The sequence below is a fragment of the Mustela nivalis genome, assembly GCF_964662115.1.
Source record: "Mustela nivalis genome assembly, chromosome: 7".
NCBI lineage: Eukaryota > Metazoa > Chordata > Mammalia > Carnivora > Mustelidae > Mustela > Mustela nivalis.
The window spans coordinates 38370987-38394600 of NC_139026.1; the positions used below are offsets into that span (position 1 = coordinate 38370987).

The 23614-nt window shown below is 34.4% G+C and overlaps 1 protein-coding gene across 1 annotated transcript in view; it reads left to right on the forward strand.

Moving 5' to 3' along the window:
- The window catches only part of PAWR (pro-apoptotic WT1 regulator), a 117129-nt gene that overhangs the window by 80053 nt on the left and 13462 nt on the right, over window positions 1-23614 (forward strand). The window contains exon 4 of the mRNA XM_082742821.1: window positions 4007-4041. Coding sequence (XP_082598947.1) covers window positions 4007-4041 — 35 coding nt within the window. The remainder of the gene's footprint in view (window positions 1-4006; window positions 4042-23614) is intronic.

Below are 23614 nucleotides of genomic sequence, written 5' to 3' on the forward strand. Positions count from 1 at the left end.
ATTTTAGTCATACTGACTGGTGTGAGGTAGTAGTATCTCATTGTGGTTTTGATTTGTATTTCCCTGATGTTGAGTGTTGTGGAGCACTTTTTCATGTGTTGCCATCTGGATGTCTTCTTTGCAGAAATGTCTGTTCATGTTCTCTGCCCATTTCTTAATTGGATTATTTGTGGGGTTTTTTGTTTTTGTTTTTGTTTTTGGATTATTTGTTCTTTGGGTGTTGAGTTTGATAAACTCTTTATAGATTTTGGATACTAGCCCTTTATCTGATAATGTCATTTGCAAATATCTTCTTCCATTCTGTCAGTTGTCTTTTGGTTTTGTTAACTGTTTCCTTTGCTGTGCAAAAGCTTTTGATCTTGATGAAGTCCCATTAGTTCATTTTTGCCCTTGCTTCCCTTGCCTTTGGTGATGTTCTTTGGAAGAAGTTGCTGTGGCTGAGGTCAAAGAGGTTACTGCCTGTATTCTCCTCAAGGATAATGATGGATTTCTTTCTCACATTGAAGTCCTTCACCCATTTTGAGTGTTTTCGTGTGTGGTGTAAGGAAATGGTCCAGTTTCATTTTTCTGCATGTGGCTGTCCAATTTTCCCAACACCATTTGTTGAAGAGACTTTTTCCCATTGGACATTCTTCCCTGCTTTGTTGAAGATTAGTTGACCACAGAGTTGAGGGTCTATTTCTGGGCTCTCTTCTGTTCCATTGATCTATGTGTCTGTTTTTGTTCCAGTACCATGCTGTCTTGATGATGACAGCTTTGTAATAGAGTTCGAAGCCTGGATTTGTGATAGCACCAACTTTAGCTTTCCTTTTCAATATTCCTTTGGTTATTTGAGGTCTTTTCTGGTTCCATATAAATTTTAGGATTATTTGTTCCATTTCTTTGAAAAAAATGGATGGGACTTTGATAGGGATTCCATTAAATGTATAGATTGCTCTAAGTAGCATACACATTTTCACAATATTTGTTCTTCCAATCCACGAACATGGAACATTTTTCCATTTCTTTTTGTCTTCCTCAATTTCTTTCATGAGTGCTTTATAGTTTTCTGAGTATAGATTCTTTGCCTCTTTGGTTAGGTTTATTCCTAGGTATCTTATGGTTTTGGGTGCAATTGTAAATGGGATTGCCTCCTTAATTTCTCTTTCTTCTGTCTTGTTGTTGGTGTAAAGAAATGGAACTGAGTTCTGTGCATTGATTTTATATCCTGACACTTTACTGAATTCCTGTACAAGTTCTAGCAGATTTGGAGTCTTTGGGTTTTCCACATAAAGTATCATATCATCTGCAAAGAGTGATAGTTTGATTTCTACTTTGCCAATTTGGATGCCTTTCATTTCTTTTTGTTGTCTGATTGCTGAGGCTTGGACTTCTAGTACTTTGTTGAATAGCAGTGGTGATAATGGACATCCCTGCCGTGTTCCTTACCTCAATGGAAAAGCTCTCAGTTTTTCTCCATTGAGAATGATATTTGCGGTGGGTTTTTCATAGATGGCTTTGATGATATGGAGGTATGTACCCTCTTTCCCTACACTTTGAAGAGTTTTGATCAGGAAAGGATGCTGTACTTTGTAAGATGCTTTTTCAGCAAGTGATTAGACATTTTAATCTAGTTATTGTGGTTTTTAAAATAACTGAAAAGCTAGGTTTTACAAAGTATTTTTTGTTGATTATAAGAAATATTTTTGTAAACAGATGATTTGTTTACATGTTTGATGTATAAAGTACAAAGATTCACCTGCCTTATCTTTAGGTACTGCCACTTTAATACAGGCTGATAAATTGTTTCAAGTTTACTTGGTAGGCGTTGTTACTCCCTTCTGTAAGAACAGCTGATGCCAGGGTAGGGAGAGTTAAAATGTCTTTAAACCAGCTGTCAAAGCATAACTTTCTCAAAGGTAGTCTGTTTAGGGGTCAAGCCCATACATACGGACACTTCTAGCATCCTATCTGTAGCCTGGTTACTTTCTGCGACTGCTTAATTCCAAAGTGGTACTTTTCTATAGTGGCAGGTGACTAGAGAGGTTATTTTCATACATTGCCCATATTATTTATTCCATACTATTTGAGCTGGGGGTTGGGACAAAAAAGTTATCAAAGGTGGGAATCCCTATCTTCCAGAAAATAAGATATATATCAGACATGAAAAAATGAGATAAACTTTTATTTAAGTAGGTAGGTTAGACTGTCGTAATGGGTATGTACTGACTTGGAACAATTGAAACAGATTTACTAAAATTCCACATAGAAAAATTGGTAAAGATTATTCTGTATCCCAGTTAAAAAAAAAAAATCTTGGGGCTCCTGGGTGGCTCAGTGGGTTAAAGCTACTGCCTTCAGCTCAGGTCATGATCCCAGCATCCTGGAATTGAGCCCCGCATCGGGCTCTCTGCTCAGCGGGGAGTCCGCTTTCCCCCTCTCTCTGCCTGCCTCTCTGCCTGTTTGCCATCTCTGTCTGTCAAATAAAATCTTAAAAAAAAAAATCTTCGCTTCAAACTTTAAATTGTAAGCCTATTGTAAAGGAGTTATGCAATTTTTTTACTCACTTATGTCCTTTAATCCCCACGTAATCCAATAACATAGACATTGTTACTCCTATTTTAGAGATGAGAAAACTGAGACTGATAGAAGTTAAATAACTTACCATTGCTTCATAGCTACTGAAGTCTGTCTGGTTGGAACTTGGATCTAAATCTTACTCTAAACCATGTGGTTTGCTATACTGTTTCCTCTACATTGATGAGTCCTTTATTGCACCATGCAATCAGTATTTGCTGTTTTAGTCTGGCATCTGGTCATTTTATTTATAAAAGGGTGGATTCTCTGATTTTAACATGGGACATTCTTTAACTGTAGAGTCTTGAATACTTTAAATGATAACTAGAAGAAAAGAATGATCAATTTTTAAAAAGACTCATCATTTCATTTTGACAGGTTTTATTAAAATGAAACTGCAAAAAATATTTGGAGAGCCTGGAGTATTAAAATATTGAAAGAGGGTGGGGCACCTGGGTGGCTCAGTTGCTTAGGGGTCATGATACTAGGGTCTTGGGATTAAGCCCTGCATCAGGATGCCTGTTCATCAGGGAGCCTGCTTCTCTCTCTCCTACCCGCTCATGCTGTCTCTTGATGTCTCTCTCTCTCTCTCTCTCTCTCTCTCAAGTGAATAAATCAAATCTTAAAAAAAACAAAGATTCAGTGGTGTGCCAGAGTTCCTCACTTGGTTAAGTGTCTGACTCTTGGTTTCAGATCAGGTCATGATCAGGGTGAAGGGATCAAGCCCACCACTGTCTGTTTGAGATTCTTCCACCTTCCTTCACCTCCTCCGGTGTTCCTCCTGGTACTCCCAGGTGTGGGCACTCACTCACTCTCTCTCAAATAAATAAATAAAATCTTAAAAAAAAAAAAAAAATTGAACAGAAAAATCCCTGGTTAATTGCAAGGTAATAATTACCCCATCCCAGTTGTTAATGTTAATTTTACAACAGCCTTTCTTTTGGATAGCATACAATCAGCATAAAGAATACTTTCTTACTTTTAATTTTTAGCTGTCTTTTAAAATAAGCATTAGTCATTATATGTATTTGAGGTGAGTCTTTTTTAAATTGAGGGTATAAAAAAGCAGCAGAGGGAGATACATTATATACATATATGTATCGTGTGTGTGTGTGTGTGTGTGTGTGTGTAGTCTAACTGTGTTTTTAAATGTTCAGTGACTTCCTAAGTGATTTAAGCTGATTGGTTGATGAATAATGTTTCCTTTTTCAATTTTCTGAGTTTTAAAAATCTCATAAATTAAAAATACTATTTTTAAAAAGTGGTTGGTTTTGTCTGAGAAATCAGATGCAGACTCTTATTTTGTTTGACTAGCATTGTCAAGTTTTTAAAGCGGTGATATTTGTTCCAAATTAATTTCTTTCAAAATCATTTATTAACTGTTTTATGTAATGTGGAATTGTGTTCTTGCACATACACCGAAATTAATGTCATTATTATTGCTTTACAGGACCCATCTAGAACAGTTTCAGGCAGATATAAAAGGTAAGACTCCTTAAATTTTAACTTACAACATATTATAGATGTGACTGTAATATCTGTCTGACCATGGCTTAACTAAGTAGAACTGTTTCAAACAGCTTGTTGAAAAATAAGAAACCTTAATATTGTGCTGTTAAGAAATTACATTGTAGGCAGGAGTATAGTAATGTCTGTTTCATCATGACTTACTCTGTTATACCCTGCTGTCTTTGAAAACTGTGCATACCATGAATTTATATGGAACTGATGAAATTAAGCAAAATAGAAACTAAGTATCATATCCCCTTTTGTATTTGAACATTGAAAATATAAGTATACTACCTTTATTAGTCAGCTTGGGCTGCCATAACAAAACACCATAGAAAGGGAGGGCTTAAACAGAAATTACTTTTCGCATGGTTCTGGAGGCTGGCAGTTAGGGATCAGAGAGCCACCAAGGTCAGATTTTGGTGAAGGCCATCTTAGTTGTTGCAGACTTCTTGCTCTGTCCTTACTGTGGTAAGGAAGGGGCCAAGGAGCTCTCTCAGATTGCTTTATCAGAGCACTAATTCCATCCATGAGGACTCTATATTTGTGACCTAAGAACCTCTGAAACACCTCCAAGCTCTATCTCCTAATACTACCACATTGAACATGAGGATTTCAAAATACAATTTTTGGGAGGTTGCAGAACACTCAGACAATACCAATTCTTCTACACTATGAGTAATACTTTTAGCAGAAAATGTGTTTGAGTATGTATGTACATGTACAGGAGGAAAATCAGAATTAGATATGAGAAGTTGTTTAATGGAGATGGTTGGGCTCTTAGCTTCCTCTTTCCCTGGTGACATCATAAAGGTTACAGAAGATATGGTCATACATGCGCTAAAATCATAGAATAGTGGTAAACCTTATCAAGTGCTTATAATGTCTCAGGTGTTTTACATAGAGCGATCTCATTCAATTCTCACAATTGTCTTAAAAGGTGGTACAATAGATACAATGTTCACTTTCATTTTGTAGATGAGAAAAGTGTGGGATTCAAGAGGTAGAATAATTTCACTAGGGAATACGCTTGTTAGTCATTAGCAGAATCATGATTTGAACTCAGACAGCCCAACACATGCCTGCCTGCACCATCTATGTAGATCTATACACATAAAACCACCGAGTTCCTCTATTTGTATGTTAAAGTGTTTGGTTGAAAGTTGTAGTTACTATATTCCTTCTAAAATAAAACATTGATTAAGAGGAGCTCTAATTTTAATACTATTACATATAAACAAAACTCAATTTTTAATTTTTAGTGTGGGCCATAATATCTACTAGTAGTAGAAAAAGGTAAAAAGACCAAAATAAGCGACTATTGACTGTAAGAAAGTGAAACGGTTTCAGGTGAACTTAATATATTTGCTATTCCTTCTGTTTTAATTTTCATTTCTGAGTAATTTTGATTTAGGTATAATGAAACCTGTGATTCTTTTTAAAGTGTCTAACATTTATACATTGCTTAATAATTTTTACTGAACATGAGTACCTTAAACTGGAAAGAATCTCATTTCTTTTGCTAGAAATTATTGCCGGTCGAATAGCTTTGATTTGGCTTATTTCCAGGGTACATTCTCAAACCAGAAACATTTTTATCGTTAGTTTTTGGTTTGGGGATAAAGATAAACTTCAGTAACTTAATAAATGTATAAATATTTACTTATTAAATAGTAAACCTTGAATTATAATTGACACTTTTCAGATTAGTGTTAAGTAGAATCAACAAGGGAATAATTTTCTTATGAATACTCATCAAATACTTCATTTACATTTCATTGTGTTAAATCAGGAAGAAGATTGGTTTTCCATCATGAATGTTTCTATTTTTAAGCTTTTCAGACCATTATTTTACTTGGGACCTGTTGCTATACTGATACTTTTTTGTTTTCGTGACCTAGAGCGTGTTTTGTTAATTTTCAGCTTTCAAAGGTTTAGCCCTGTTTAATTCTGTTATAAAACAAACATTTTTAAAGCTTCTAGTCATTATTCCCTGACTTACAGCAACTTTTAGTTTGAATACTGTTTAAAAAGGAGAAAAATAACTAAAAAAATAAAAACAAACAAAATCTAGAATCTATTTTGAAATTACTAATTTCTTATCTAAAGGAATTTGTTAAATTGTGCATCAGCAGTTCATTATTTTCATTAATCTGTCAGCACATGTAGCAGGGACTAGAGAATGGATGATCTTGGTGAGGGTGTCTGCTGACTAATGGGCATTTAAAAAAAGGAAGACTGCCTAAAGAATAGAAATTTGGCCTCATATGTTAGAAAATGTTTCCACTGTACCAAACAATTTATGAGATACTGTACACAGCTAGACAAATTCTTAAAAAGTCATTGGAGGAGGGCGCTTGGGTGGCTCAGTGGGTTAAACCACTCCCTTCAGCTCAGGTCATGATCCCAGGGTTCTGGGATCAAGTCCCACATCGGGCTCTCTGCTCAGCAGGGAGCCTGCTTCCTCCTCTTTCTCTCTGCCTGCCTCTCTGCGAACATGTAATCTCTGTCTGTCAAATAAATAAATAAAATCTTAAAAAAAAAAAAAGTCATTGGAGGATACAAGAACTCACAGAACTAGTTTGTATGCGTGCTGTTATAAATTATGAATTAAATATTTAATTTTTCTAACAAATAGCAAGAATGTACTTTTTGAGAATTGAGTCTGTTAAGTACTAGTTAGGCTGTATTTTATTGAATCAACTCTTGTTTATCTCGGGCATCTCTTATATATGGACTAATTTCCTTTTTAAAACATATTTAGAGGCACCTGGGTGGCTCGGTTAAGTGGCTGTCTTCGGCTCAGTTCATGGGAAGTCCCAAGATCAAGTCCCACATTGGGCTCCCTGCTCAAAGAGGTGTCTGCTTCTCCCTCTTCTTCTGTTCCTCCCCCTGCCTGTGCCTTGTCTCTCTCTCTCTCTTTCTCTCTCAAATAAATAAAATCTTTAAAAAAATATATTTAGAAACTATTTGGAGGTGGGAATAATGAAATTTCTGCAACTCAAGATTTAGGAACAATGAATCAGTATCACATATTTGTAGGTTTTTGTTTTTGTTTTTCATTGTGTGATTTTTCTTAATATGCCTACTTCGTTAAGTTTATAGTGCATTGGTCAAAATAAGGTTTTTTTTTAAAAAGGCAAGACAGGTTATTAGATGTGTGCTTGCAGATACCCTACTCAGTGTGATATCTAAATAAAACTGTCATATACCGCCCCCCCCCCCCAAAAAAAAGGCAAGACACTTCTAAATGACTTGCAAAGGGCAGGATTAACCAGAGTTTATAATTTACCATTTTTATTTATGTATGTAATTCAGCTCTGATTAAAGGCTCTGATTAAAAAATAGGGAATGGCTCTGATTAAAAAATAGGGAAGCGATTTAAGACAAATACTAAGTTTTATCATTCTCACATAGTAATTAACTGGTCTCTTTGTTTTCACAAATGTATTCAATGCAGTATTAATTGTTTTATTAAGTAATTATGGAGTCAAAAATGCTTCTAAGTCCTCCCCCCATCTAGTAACCTTAACATTAGGTTACATTTATGTAGTTTTTAATGGTATGCAAAGCACCTTCACAGACATTACCTAACAGTAATCCTATCAGGCAGCAGGACAGGTATCTTCTTTCCAAAGTGAAGAAAAAGGCTTTAGTTCAGTGAACCCTTTGTTTTACCACATGCCCTCTGAGCAGAAATTAGTTAAGTTACAAGAGAGGAAATATTACAAGGTTTTCCTTTATTTTTTTATTGTAAAGATTTGAGAGAGTGAAAGACGGTACCTGCTCCCGAGTGAGTGCAGGGCGGGTGGTGCAAAGGGAGAAGCAGACTCCCCACTGAGCTTGTCCAGGGGCCTAATCTCAAGGTAATTTAGTTGATGATCTTGATAGGAGCGGAAGCTGAAATCAAGTCTTAAAGCTTAACAGACTGAACCACCTGGGCACCACAAGGTTTTGCTTTTACAAAGAGCATGGACACATCAGGATATGAATGTTAGAAAGAATAAACATTGTCTTAACTAAAACATAGGTGCAAAATCCTATTTCAGATCTATAATGTTTTATGTTATTATTCTTTCTGTAACTCTAATGTGTGTACCTTCTTTGGGACTTTTCTTCCCTTATAATTTTTTGCTGTTACTAAAAGCAATCAGGGTAGAATTTTTATACGATTTAAAAATTGTTTTCTTCTCTTTAAAGGCAGTCCTCACTATTGGAAGATTTGAATTGGAAAATCCCACTCATAACACTACCCTCCACGTTAATCATTATTAACATTATTTTAATTTTTTACTTCCACTTTAGTTTTTAGGCTTTTATTTGAATGACCATGGGCTTAATGGATGTATGATTTTGCATTCTGGTTTGCTCCTTCTTAAGTTTTCAATAGAATGGCTGATATCAATAGAGCAGTCTCTTCTTTTCTCCCTTTCATGAAGTACAACATAAATATACCAGAGACACTCATTGTAACTCCTTTGGGGACCCTTAATTTCTTTATTTTTTATTTTTAAGTTTTTATTTATTTAAGTGATCTCTATACCCAACGTGGACCTGAGATCAAAAAGTTGCATGCTATTCTAAGCCAGTTAGGGTCCCTCAATTCTTTATTAGGACAGACATGACAACAGCATCATCTTCCTGTCAGTTCTGCTATAATACATGTTTTTGGAAACTCGAATTTGTCCCAGTGGATATATTAGGGAACAGTTTGGCCATAACACAGATTTTTGTGTTTGTCAAGACACAATTTTGTTCATCGGAAACACTAGGTAAGCGTATAAAACTGCCTAGCTTAACTGAACCATGTAGGAAGACACAAAAAACACACACCTCAGACATCTACCAGAAGACTTGAGTGTGAGTCACAACTTCCCATATGATTTCAGATAACTCTCCTTCTTATATTTCTTGTGGAAAAAAAAAGAAGGATCACTTTTAAAAGATACTGTATCTTCAGATTATTTCTCAGATATTATCTTAGATCTGTTGTTTTGAACTACCAAACAGAAATTCAAACCTTTAGTTGTCACTTGATTCTGAGGCTCTTTCATAGGAAATTAAATAGAACCTATTTAAGTTTGGAAGGTAAATAATTTATTCAGAAAAATTTCATGCAAATATTTTAAGATGTTGCAACTTTTTTTCTAAATGGCACTTTCTCTATAACCATTGTTTTAAAACCAGTAGTTCTTGTTTGATTGCACATGTGTTTTGAGAATTACTGAGTCACAAGAAATTTCTTTGGTTTGTTGGTTAGGGATCAAACCAAAACAATCAGCTGGATTGTTTAAAGGTGAGAATTACCGACTAAAGACCAAATGTATCTTCTAGTAACTGAAGAGGAACCAGGTTTCTTGGACTGTGTGTTTTCTAAGGAAATATATTCCTTTTCAAAATGTCTTGTTTTTTTTATTAATATATTCTTTATTTTACCTAATGCTATAAGGCATACAGTAGCTGTATGTTCTAGCTGTGGTTCTTCTGATGAATGGATATTACAAATGAATGTGAATGTCAAAAAGATGATAATTTAAAAATAATTGAGATACTGGCACGTTTTGTGGACCTCATGGTTCCCTTGTGGATTGGTGAATTTTTATCTATGCTATAAATATTAGTAGCTAGGATTTATATAGTATTTATTATGTAATATACACTATTCAGAGTACTTTCCTTATATATTAGTTCAGTTAAATCTCCTGGTAACCTTATTATCCCCATTTTACAAATGAGCAAACTGAGGCACAGGGAAATTTAATGTCTTTTTGAGATCAGACATATTAATTGGTTGATCTTATCAACATATTTATACCTCATGGTAATATTAATTTGCTTAGTGTTTTAGAATGTAGAGTATTTGATTCAGAGTTTGATTTTGCTTATTTTGACTCCCAAGTAACTGGAAGGTACCCATAACTAGATTTTTTTTTTGTTTAACATAGTTTACTACTCATGTGGCTTTGGATTTCACAGAGTTCACTCAGCTATCTTTACTTTTATTCTGGCTACAGCATGGGAAAATAAGTTTTTTTCTTAATCTTCAAATCCAACAAGATCTAAAGTTATCTTTAAAATCATGAAAGATAAATTGTGTGATAACATTTGGTACATTATTTTAAAGTGCATTTTATGTATTATATTTCCTTAGGAATTAATCACTAATCTGAATTTGCTCTTCCATATTTAATCTCTGTTTTTAAGAGCTTTGAAATGTACTTCAGATATCATAAGTTCATTTTTTGAAAGTATACAATTCAGTGGTTGACAGTACTTACACAGGGTTATATACCCATTACCACGATCTAGTTCCAGAACTACCTCCACACCAAATAAAAGGGGAAACCCCATGCCTGTTAAATGGCCAGCCAGTCCCCATTTTCCCTTCCCCTTAGCTTAAGCAACCAGTACTCTGTTTTGTGTTTTTTAATAGATTTTCATATGCTGGGTAATGCATTAAGTGAAATCATATAATATGTGGCTTTTTGGTCTGGCTTCTTTCATATAGCATAATGCCTGCCAAGATTTGTCTGTGTTGTAGCCTACCTGGATAAAACCACATTTTGTTTAACCATTCATCATTTGATGGATATTTAGGGTGTTTCCACCTTTTGGCTCATAGGAATTTTATTAGAATATATAGTATATAGTATGCTATGAACATTCATGTATAAATTTTTGTGATTCTTATTTATTCTTAATACACAGAAATTTTCCATATTGCTTAGTTGAAAATTTTTCTGAAAAAAGTAGATGTTTTATGTCAATATGTTTCGAATAATTCTGAGGTACAAGGTACTATGCTTGGTGTTTAGGAGACACGTGCTAAGAGAATAATGAAAAGTGTATAATCTTAGCTTAGCAAATGCTGTGACTTGCCTCTGGAAGAATGTTTTCTGGGTTTGTCTGTCCCTCAGGTAGTGAAATTTAGCAACCAGGTAGTTGAGTAAAATGATGAGATAACTGTCATTTGATCTCGTTAGGATAATTCAGTATATGTAATATACCAGAAATGAGCATGTATGATAGACCCTAACTGGAAAAACTTAAATTTCTAACAATGAGGAGGTTATTAGCTATAATATATTAATATATTATAAATAGTTACAATGCAGACATTAATCTGATGCTGTAGAAAACAATTATGTAGAATAATTATTACCTATATGTTAAATGGGGAGAGGGCGGGCATGTTACAAAGAGAATGATACAGTGCTCGCTTAGGCAGCACATATACAAAGAGAATGATACAAAACAAAGTATCATAATATATATTAAGTCTTCATAACTTGAAATTACTAAAATTATACGTAATAGAATGTAACGTTTATTAATAAATAATTATCGTTTAAACATATTCTCAAAGGGGACTGTGATCTAAAAAAGTTAAGAACTACTATGTTTACAATATATCAGTAGTTATCTCTGCATTAGTGGGATTATTGAGATGAGTGATTTATATTTTTTGGTTCCTGCAGTTAATATATAAATTTGAATGAGTCTGAGAGTTTTTGATTTTGATCTTTAGTTGTTACTCTATGTGTATGTGTGTGTGTAAAGGAAGAAAGTGAAGACTTACACAGAGTAAGTGGCTGTTTTTAGGGAGGAGTGTGAGTAATGGTGGGAGAGAGATAGCAAAACATGTTAAAAATATGAAGGGCAATCCTGTACTGGTTGGTTATTTAGGGATTTCATAGTTTATCCAATACTGCTAAATATTTGATACCATTCTACAAGTGAGATTTTACTCATGAATCTTGTATTTCTTCTAATTGCTAAGCCTTAAAATACCTTTTATAGTGGAAAATTCCTCTAGCTGTAATCTTATAATGCTGTGCCAATCTTGTTCTCATGATAGTTTTAGAATAACAGTTTTTTATTCCCCAATGTAACACCTCCTAGTCTTTCCATAGAAGATGTGAAAATTCCCAGAGGGGAAAAACTTCCAGTGAATGGAAGTATTTATCTTTTATGACACTTTATTCTTTTCCCTCTTCTGAACTTTATAGTTAATATCTTTAATAGCTAAGGGCAGAGGGGATTCTTTTTGGAATTGTATTAGAGCTTTATGTCAACATTCCCAAGTAGAATATTACAAACTTTTTGGAGTTGACAAAACAAACTTTTATTCTGTATATTTTGTACTGTACATATCTGTCCCTCAAAATACGTTGAAAACATTTCTGTTTTTAAAATAAACAGAGTTAAATTTGGCAAAAGATAAAGTAACTGCTATTCATAATTTTGACAGTATTCCTTATAAACCTAATACATAGCACATAAAGCAATGTTTTTTTTTAGTATTAATTATTCCTTGTTTTAAAATTATTTAATAGTATCATTTATATAGTTACCTAGCTTAATATGAAGGATTTCAGAAATTGTTAATGGGTTAAATTTTCTGAAATACTGTCCTAAGCTTCTGCATCAAGTAAATACAAACTGTTTTTTTTTTTAAATTTATTTATTTGACAGAGATCACAAATAGGCAGAGAGAGAGGAAGGGAAGCAGGCTCCCCACTGAGCAGAGAGCCCGACATGGGGCTCGATCCCAGGACCTTAGGATCATGAACTGAACCGAAGGCAGAGGCTTTAACCCACTGAGCCACCCAGGTGCCCCGCAAATATGAACTCTTAAGGGATAGCCATATTTCTAGGTTTTTATGTTTGTGGTTGCCAGCCTTGTAATTTCTACATAAATGGCATTGTGTTTGATACAGATAACTAGATTTTTTTTTAATTTTTAATTTTTTATAAACATATAATATATTTTTATCCCCAGGGGTACAGGTCTGTGAATCACCAGGTTTATACACTTCACAGCACTCACCATAGCACATACCCTCCCCAGTGTCCATAACCCCACCCCCCTTCTCCCAACCCCCCTCCCTCCAGCAACCCTCACTTTGTTTTGTGAGATTGAGAGTCACTTATGGTTTGTCTCCCTCCCAATCCCATCTTGTTTCATTTATTCTTTTCCTACCCCTTTAACCCCCCATGTTGCATCTCCACTTCCTCATATCAGGGAGATCATATGATAGTTGTCTTTCTCCGCTTGACTTATTTTGCTAAGCATGATACCCTCTAGTTCTATCCACGTCATTGCAAATGGCAAGATTTCATTTCTTTTGATGGCTGCATAGTATTCCTTTGTGTATATATACATCTTCTTTATCCACTCATCTGTTGATGGACATCTAGGTTCTTTCCATAGTTTGGCTATTGTAGACATTGCTGCTATAAACATTCGGGTGCACGTGCCCCTTCAGATCACTATGTTTGTATCTTTAGGGTAAATACCCAGTAGTGCAATTGCTGGGTCATAGGATAGTTCTATTTTCAACATTTTGAGGAACCTCCATGCTGTTTTCCAGAGTGGCTGCACCAGCTTGCATTCCCACCAACAGTGTAGGAGGGTTCCCCTTTCTCTGCATCCTCGCCAGCATCTGTCGTTTCCTGACTTGTTAATTTTAGTCATTCTGACTGGTGTTAGGTAGTAGTATCTCATTGTGGTTTTGATTTGTATTTCCCTGATGCTGAGTGATATGGAGCACTTTTTCATGGGTCTGTTGGCCATCTGGATGTCTTCTTTGCAGAAATGTCTGTTCATGTGATAACTAGATTTTTTAAGCGAAAAGCTTTTTAAGAGTTATTCCAGTGCCCTTCTATAATATGATATGGCTTCAGTGATACCTTACTCTCTTTATTTCCTCTCTACCATTTTGCTGCTATTTCCCAGTCTTATTTGTAGTTTATCCTTTCCTGTACTTGTTCTTTATGTGTTGGTATTACTCAGCTATCTGTCTTCAACTTTATTTTCTTTTTGTTTGGTGTTTTTGTGCCAGAAATTTTCTTTACTTCTCAGACTTACAGTACTACCTATACATACACCAGTGGCTTCTAAGTCCTTGACTCTGTATCTGTATTAACCAACAACTTTTAAATATCTACTTACAGGTATCTCAGAAGTATTTAAAAACTCAGCATGTTCAAGAGTAAACTTGTTAAACCTGCTAAATTTCAGTAGTTGACATCATAATCTACTTTTGCTCAAGCTAGAAATCTGGACATTGTTTATGACCTTTTTTATCCCCCTACTACTGCATCTACATTCAGGCATTTATCAAGATTGAGTTTATATCTCCTGCATATCTTCCATGCAAACACACCAGTCTAGGACATTATCATCCCTTACATAGATTATTAGGATAGGTTCCAAACTGGCTTCCCGGCTTCCAGTTTTGTTTCTCTTTCATGCTTTTTGTTAAATGAGTTTTTCACTTTCCCGGCTTTAATGGCTTCCTGTGGCCTTTGAATTAAGTCTAAACTAGTCTCCAAGGTAGGGTGATACACAAGATAATGCTAGTATGCAAGAAGAAAATCTTTTTTAATTTCAGGTCATGACCTCAGGGTGTGGGATTGAGCCCCGTGTGGGACTCTGCACTCAGTGGGGAGTCTGCTTCCCCTCTCCCTCTCCACTCATGTGCGCATACACTTTTTCTCTCTCAAGTAAATAAATAAATCTTAAAAAAAAAAAAAGTACAAAGATGAACTCATGGTTGGTCAGCAGGCAAAATATACAAAATCAGATCTGTTCTTATATCCTTATTTCAGAGTTGTAAGTGAAAGGTTTTAAAAATTTTAAGTTCTTATTTTCAGTTACCTCTTTTTGCTATGATGGCCACTTAAGATCAAGTTTGCTAGCTGATCTTAGAACTAGTTCTTTGAATCTCTATGTCAGAGTGTTAAAGTAAGACCCTAAGAAGTAATGAAACATACTCAACTATACTTTTACTAAAAATACTATAGTCTGTTTTTAAGAAAACAAAAAAATTTTGTATCATAAGTAATTAAAACAAATTCTTTTCATCCCTTTATGTTCTATTTTTTGTGATACAGATAACATTTTCATGGTATGATTATATTGTAAATATTTTATATATTATGTACATGTATTATATGTTATATATTTCATATATTTGTGTAATAATGTACTATATGTAAATGTATTATTTATATAATGTTTATAAGTCATTATAAAAATAGGAGACAAAGACACATATCAACATGGTTATGTAATAAATAAAGTTTGGAGATCATTAGTTCAAATTTTTCTATAAAGTACCTTTCAGCCTTCCTATATGCTTTTCAAGAATCATATCTTACCATGCCTATATTTATATTTCATACCTTAGCTATGTTGGACTTTTCTGTTTCTTAAATGAGCCATATACTCTTTGTTTATAAATATTTGTACATTCTTATTCCTCTTTTAAGTCGTAGCTTAAATATTCACTAGCATGCATAGTGCTACTCAAAGTATGGTCCTTCAACTCTTACCAGCCCATGACAAGATAAGAAAAGAACTTGAGAGTAAACATTTCAAAGCTTGAATTGCATTTTGATATTGTCATCGTCACATCTAAGTGCATGATCAGTGGTCTCCTTTCTCAATAGGATATTAACTAGTTCAAGTACCATGATGCTTGTGTGATTTCCTTTTTTTTTTTTTTTTTTTAAGATTTTATTTATTCATTTCACAGAGAGAGATCACAAGTAGGCAGAGAGGCAAGCAGAGAGAGAGGGGAGGAAGCAGGCTCCCTGCCATGCAGAGAGCCTGATGCGGGGCTCAATCCCAGGACCCTGAGATCATGACCTGACCTGAAGGCAGAGGCTTAACCCACTGAGCCACCCAGGGGCCCCTCATTTCCTTTTTTAACTCGAGGTTTTTTTTAGAGCTGTTTAAAATTAACAGCAAAATTGAGGGAAAGGTACAGAGGTTTCCAGTATATTCCCTGCCTCCCCTCACTCATAGCCTCCCACATTATCAGTGTTCCCCAACAGAGAGGCACAGTTGTTAAAACTGATAAATTCCATATCACATCATAATCACCCAAAGGGCATAGTTTACATTATGGGTCAGTCTTAGTGTTGTACATTCTATGGGTTTGGACAAATGAATGACATGTATTCATCATTATGGCATACAGAGTATTTTCCCTGCTCTGAAAATCTTCTGTACTGCCTCTGTTTTTTCCTTCCCTGTATTATCTCTCCCTTTACCCCTTGGAAACTACCTATCTTTACTTCGAGCATAGTTTTGCCTTTTCCACAATGTCATATAATTGAAATCATACAGTGTATAGTTCTCTCATACTGGATTCTGTTCCTTAGTAATAGGCATTTAAGCTTCTTTTTAGCACTGAATAATATCCCATTGTCTGCATATACCACAGTTTATTTGTCCATTGATCTATGAAAGGGTATTATAATTGCTTCTAAATTTTGGCAATTGGGAATAAAGCTGCTGTAAACATCCATGTGCAGATTTTTGTGTAGACAAAAGTTTCTTCAGGTAAATGCCAGGAAGCATGACTGATGGATCATGTGGTTGAGAGTATATTTAGTTTATAAGAAGCTACCAAATTGTCTTCCATAGTGATTGTGCCATTTTACCTTCCTACTAGCAGTTCTAAATCCTCAAGAGCATTTGGGATTGTCATTGTTTCTGATTTTAGCCTTTCTTATGGATGTGCATTATTTTTTTAGTTTGCATTTCCCTGATGACATAATATGGAACATCTTTTCATATGCTAATTTGCTATCTGTGTATCTTCTTTGATAAGGTGTCTGTTAAGGTCTTTGGCCTATTTTTTAATAGGGTTGTTTGTTTACTATTGAATTTTAAAAGTTCTTTGTACATTTTGGGTAGTAGTTCTTTGTTGCACGTGTCTTTTATAAGTATTTTTTCTCAGTGTGGTTTCTCTTCCCTTTTTTTTTTTTAAGATTTTATTTATTTATTTGACAGAGGAAGTAGCTCCAGGGAGAGCACAAGCAAGGGGAGTGGCAGGCAAAAGGAGAGGGAGAAGCAGATTCCCTGCTAAGTAGAAAGTCAGACATGGGGCTTGATCCCAGAACCCTGAGATCATGACATGAATGGGAGGAAGATGCTTAACCGACTGAGCCACCCAAGGCCCCATTTCCCTTTTTCTTAACATTGTCCTTTACAGAGCAGAAATTTTTAATTTTAATGAAGTCCTGCAGTTGATTATTTCTTTTGTAGATTATGCCTTTGGTGTTGAATCTAAAAAGTCATTGCCATGACCAGGGTTTTCTAGGTTTTGTCCTATGTTGGTTACGTTCTAGGAGTTCGTAGTTTTGCATTTTACATTTAGGTCTGTTATCCATTTTGAGTTGTTTTTTTGTGAAGGGTATACGATCTTTATCTTAATTTTTAATTTGAAAAATTCATGTGAATGTTCAGCTGTTCTAGCACCAGTTGTTGAAGACACTGTCTTTTCTCTCCATTGTATTGCATTTGCTCCTTTGTCAAAGATCAGTTGCGGGTTATTTATGTTAGTTTATTTCTGGGCTCCCTATCTGTTCTATTGCTCTATTTGTTTATTCTTTCAATAGTACCACACTGTCTTGGTTACGGTAGCCTTATAGTAAGTATTGAGTTGACTATAATCAGTCTTCCAGCTTTGTTTTTCAATCTTGTGTTAGCTATTCTGGATTTATTTTCATTTATTTATTTATTTATTTATTTATTTATTTATTGCCTGTCTGTGTGAACTTCAGAATTAGTTTGTCAATACAAAATAACATGGCTGGGATTGTGATTGGATTTGTATTGATTACAGACCAAGTTGGGAAAAATTTACATTTTACCAATGTTGAATCTTCCTATTCATTAGCTGAGAATATCTCTAGTTACTTAGTTTTTCTTTGATATCTTTCATCAAGAGTTTTGTAGTTTTCCTCCTATAGATCCAGTACTTTCTTATTAGATTTATACCGAAGTATTTCATTTGGGGGAGCTAATATAAATATATTGTTTTTTAATTACATATTCCACTTGCTAGTACAGTGATTGATTGACTTGTGTATTAAACTTGTATCTTTCAACCTTGCTATAATTGTTTGTTAGTTCCAGGAATTTTTTTGTTGATTCTTTCAGATTTTCTACATAGACAATGATGTCATCGGTAAACAAATACAGTTTTATTTTTGTCTTCCCAATCTGTATACCTTTTATCTCCTTTTCTTGTTTTGTTGCATTAGCTAGGACTCCTCTAAGATGTTGAAAAGGAGGGCTGAGAGGAGACATTTTGGCCTTGTTCCTGGTCTTTTAATAGGGTAGCTTCAAGTGTCTCACCATTTAGTATGATGTAGGTTTTTTGTAGGTATTCTTTATCAAGTTGAGGAGGATTCCCTTCTGTGCTTAATTTGTTTCAGATTTTCCTCATGAATAATTGTTGGATTTTGTCATGTGATTTTTTTCTACATCTATTGGTATGATCATTTGATTTTCTTCTTTAGCTTGTTGACATGATGGACTGTATTGATTTTTTTTAATTGGTTTTTTTTTTCATCATGGTAAGTATACTCCAAATCCCATCCTCTTTTTCACCCATCTCTCCACCCACCTTTCTTCTGGTAAACCATCAGTTTGTTCTCATAATTAAGAGTCTGCTTCTTGGTTTGTCTCTCTCTTTTTTTCCTTTGCTCATTTTTTTTTTCTTAAATTCCACATATGAATGAAATCATATGCTATTTGTCTTTTTCTGACTTAGATTAACATTATACCCTCTAATTCTGTCCATGTTGTTGGAAATGGAAAATTTTTTTATGGCTGATAATGTATATATTATTAAGCTATAAGATAAATATATACACATATATATCACCTCTTGATATATATATATCTCAAGATTATATATATAATCTCAAGATTATATATATAATCTCAAGATTATATATATATATATATATATTATATATATATATATATATATATATATATATATCACCTTTTCTTTATCCATTCATCTATTGATGGACACTTGGGCTGCTTCCATATCTTGGCTATTGTAAATAATGCTGCAGTAAACATGAGGGTGCATGTATCCCTTTGAATTAGTTTTCATATTTCTTGGTTACTTAGTAGTGTGACTCCTGGGTCATAAGATAGTTCTGTTTTTAATTCTTTGAGGAACCTCCATGCTGTTTTCCACAGTGGCTGTATCAATTTGCATTTCTCTCCATACTGCAAGATGATTCCTTTTTATCCATATCCTTGTTAACACTTGCAGTTTCTTGTGTTTTTTATTTTAGCCAGTCTGCCAGGCATAAGGTGGTATTTCATTGTAGTTTTGATTTGCATTTTCTCGATGATAAGTGATGTTGAGAATTTTTTGTGTGTCTATTGGCCATCTCTATGTCTTCAGTGGAGAAATGTCTGTTCATGTCTTCTGCCCATTTTTAATTGGATTATTTGTTTTGAAGTATTGAATTGTATCAGTACTTTATTTGTTTTGGATACTAATCATTGTATCCCATATCAAATATCACTTCCCATTCATTTCTGTTGTTTCCTTTGCTGTGCAGAAACTTTTTGTTTTGATGTAGTCCCAGTAGTTTATTTTTCATTTTATTTCCTTTGCCTTAGAAGACATAGCTAGAAGATGTTATGGCCCTGAGAGATTACTGCCGGTTCTGTCTTCAAGGATTTTTATGGTTTCAGGTCTCACATTTGGATGTTTAATCTATTTGGAGTTTATTTTTGTGTATGGCAAAAGAAGGTAGTCCGGTTTCATTCTTTTGCCTGTTGCTGTCCAGTTGTCCCAACACCATTTGTAAAGAGACTTTTTTCCATTGTATATTCTTTCCTCCTTTGTCAAAGATTAATTCACTATGTAATTGTGAGTTTATTTCCAGGTTTTTTTGTTCTGTTCCATTGATCTGTGCATTTATTTTTATGTCAGTACTATACTGTTTAATTACCACTGCTTTGTAATATAACTTGAGATTTGGCATTGTGATACTTGCAATTTAGTTTTTCTTTTTCAAGATTGCTTTAGCTGTTCAAGGTCTTTTGTAGTTCCATAAAATTTTAGAATTGTTTGTTCTAGGGGTGCCTGGGTGGCTCAGTGGGCTAAAGCCTCTGCCTTCAGCTCATGGTCCCAGGGTCCTGGGATCGAGCCCCGCATCAGGCTCTCTGCTTGGCAGGGAGCCTGCTTCCCCTCCTCTCTCTGCCTGCCTCTCTGCCTGCTTGTGATCTCTGTCAAATAAATAAATTTTAAAAATCTTAAAAAAAAAAGATTTTAGAATTGTTCTAGATCTGTAAAAGATGATGTTGGTATTTTTATTGGGATTCCATTAAATGTGTAGATCGCTTTCAGTAGTATAGATATTTTAACAATATTGTTTTTCCAACACATGAGCTTGGAATGTCTTTCCATTTGTTTGTGTCCTCTTGAATTCTTTCATCAGTATTTTATAGTTTTCAGAGTATAGGTCTTTCACATCTTTGGTTAAATTTGTTCCTTGGTATTTTACTGTTTTTGTTGCAGTTTTTGTAAAGGGGATTATTTTCTTAATTTCACTTTCTGCTGTTTTATTATTAGTGTATAAGAACGCAACAGATTTCTGTACATTGATTTAATATTCTGCTACTTCACTGAATTCAGTTATTAGTTCTAGTAGTCTTTTTGTGGATTCTTTAGGGTTTTCTGTATATAGTATCCTATCATCTGCAAATAGTGAAAGTTTTACTTTTTCTGTATCAATTTGGATGACTTTTATTTCTTTATGCTGTCTGATTGCTTTGGCTAAGACCACTGGTACTGTGTTGAATTAAAGTGGTGAGAGTAGACATCCTGTCTTGTTCCTAACCTTAGGGGAAAGCTGTCAGTTACATTAATTGATTTTGGAATGTTGAGCCAACCTTGGATTCCTGGGAAATTCTGCTTAATATAATTTTTTTAAAAAGATTTTATATTTGTATTAGAGAGAGAAAACAGTAGAGAGAACTGCAGGCAAAGGGAGAAGGAGGAGCAGACTCCCCGCTGGGCAGGAAGCCCAACATGGGGCCAGGTCCCAGGACCCTGGGAGCATGCCTGAGTTGTAGGCAGATACTTAACCAACTGAGCCACTCAGGTTCCCCTGTAATTTTTTTTATACGGTGTTAAATTTTATTTGCAAATATTTTATTGAGGATTTTTGCATCTATATGTTCATGAGCAACAACAGTCTGTAGTGTTCTTATATCTTCAGCTGATTATGGTGTTAGAGTAATGCTGGCCTTACAGAATAAGTTAGGAAGTATTCCTTCTGCTTCTGTCTTTCTGAAAGATATTGTAGAGAATTGGTATAATTCTTCCTTAAATGTTTGACAGGATTCACCAGTGAACCTGTCTGGGCCTGGTGGTTTCTGTTTTGGAAGGTTATCAATTATCGATTCAATTTCTTTAACAGATATAGGCCTATTCAAATTTTCTATTTCTTCTTGTGTGAGTTTTGGCAGACTGTATCTTTTAAGGAATTGGTCCATTTCACCTAGGTTATTAAATTTTTGAGAAGAGTTGTTCACAGTATTCCTTTTAATGGCCATGGACTCTCTAGTGCTGTCCCTTTTTTCATTTCTGATACTAATAATCTGTGTCCCCTCATTTGCTTAGTTAGCCTACCCTATTGAATTTATTGATCTTTTCAAAGAGATAGTTTTTGGTTTCATTGATTTTCTTTATTGATTTCCTGTTTCCAATATAATTGATTTCTGGTCTGATTGTTATTTCTTCTGCTTGTTTTGGATTAATTTGTCTTTTCCAGTTTCCTATGGCAGAAACCTAAAGTATTGATTGTAGATTTTCTTTCTTTTCTAACATAGGCATTCAGTGCTATAAAGTTCCCTGCAAATAACTGCTTTCATTGCACAAATTTTAAGTTTTGGGTTCATTTTTGTTTAGTTCAAACATTTTAAAAATTCTTCGGGATTTCTTCTTTGACTCATGTATTATTTAGAACTCCGATAACTAATTTCTACACATTTTACAAGTTTCCAGTTATCTTTCTGTTATTAATTTCCAGTGTAATTCTGTTTTGGTCTAAAAGCAGACCTTGTATGATTTCTGTTCTTCTAAATTTGTGAAGGTGTGTTTTATGGTCTAAAATATTTTTATGTGAGTCAGTTGTAATCCAAAATGTGTAAGAGCTGAAGGAAATAACAAGAATTTATTTACTTTAAAAATCTGGCATTATTTATTCTTATTTCATAAAGAAGATAATTAAAAAGTGAGTATATAATAATTAAAAATAAACAAATAGAAAATCTTTCATTCTTTTCCATTTCTGCTTTTGTTAGTGTTATCTAAATCTAGGAAGTAAAATTTTAATCCGTATTTTTAATCCTATTTATATATAATAAAACAAGCTTTACTAGACTTCTTTTGATAGGAAAAGAGAATACCTTTTCTGAATGCGACAGTAGCATTTAGAATGATGATGATGATGATGATGATGATGATGATGGAAGTAATTTCAAAGAGTTACAGACCAAAAGAGTTTGTGCTAGTTTTGTTGGGAAGCATTGGTTTTCCTATATAGGCATACTTTCTTTTATTGCACTCTGCTTTTTTGTTTTGTAGTTACTGTCTTTTTTACAGGTTGAAGTTCAAGACCAATAGAGGAAGTTAACTCCACATGGGGTAGAAAAAAGAGAAGTAGAATTAAAAGTGAAGCCTGAAGATGTGACTGAGTTGTTGAAGTCTTGTGATAGAACCTTACTGGATGAGGAGTTGTCTCTTATGAATGGGCAGAAAAAGTGGTTTGTTGAGATGGGTGTTTTCATCTTCACTCCTGGTGAAGATGCTGTGAAGATTGTTGAAAGGACAACAGAGGATTTAGATAATACATAAATGTAGTTGATGAAGCATTGGCAGGGTTTGAGAGAATGACTCCCGGTTTTGAAAGAAACTCTGCTGTGGGTAAAATGCTATGTTACAGCATTGCATGCTACAAAGAAATAGTTTGTGAAAGAAAGATTCAGTCAATCCATTAGACTTCATTGTTGTCTTATTTTGAGAAATTGCCACAACCACCCAGCCTTTAGCAACCATCACCCTGATCTGTCAGCAGCCATTAACACAGAAGTAGATGTAGATTGCTCTGGGGTAGTATAGACATTGCTTTGGGTAGTATGGACCCCTGCCCCCCAATACCAGCAAAAAGCTTATGACTCATTGAAAGTTCAGATGATGGTTAGCATTTTAAAAAATATTTGTAAATTTAAGCATGTACATTTTTTTAAACATAATGTTATTGCACACTTAATAGGCTATAGTATAGGTGTTGGCAAAGATGGGGAGGAAGGGAAACCCCTTTTGCACTATTGGTGGGAATGCAAACTGGTACAGCCACTCTGGAAAACAGTATGGAGGCCCTCAAAAAGTTAAAAATAGAACTACCATATCAGCTGGCAATTTCACTACTAGGTAATTACCCAAAGAATATAAAAGTACTGATTCAAAGGGGTACATTTACCCAAATGTTTATAAGCAGCATTATCAACAGTAGCCAAACTATGCAAAGAGCTCAAATGTCCATCAACTGATGAATGGATAAAGAAGATGTAGTAGTATATACAATGGACTATTACTTAGCCATCAAAAAGAATAAAGTCTTGCCTTTTGCAATGATGTGGATGGAGCTGGAGAGTATTATGCTAAGCAAAATAAGTCATTCATATGTGGAATTTAAGAAACAAAAC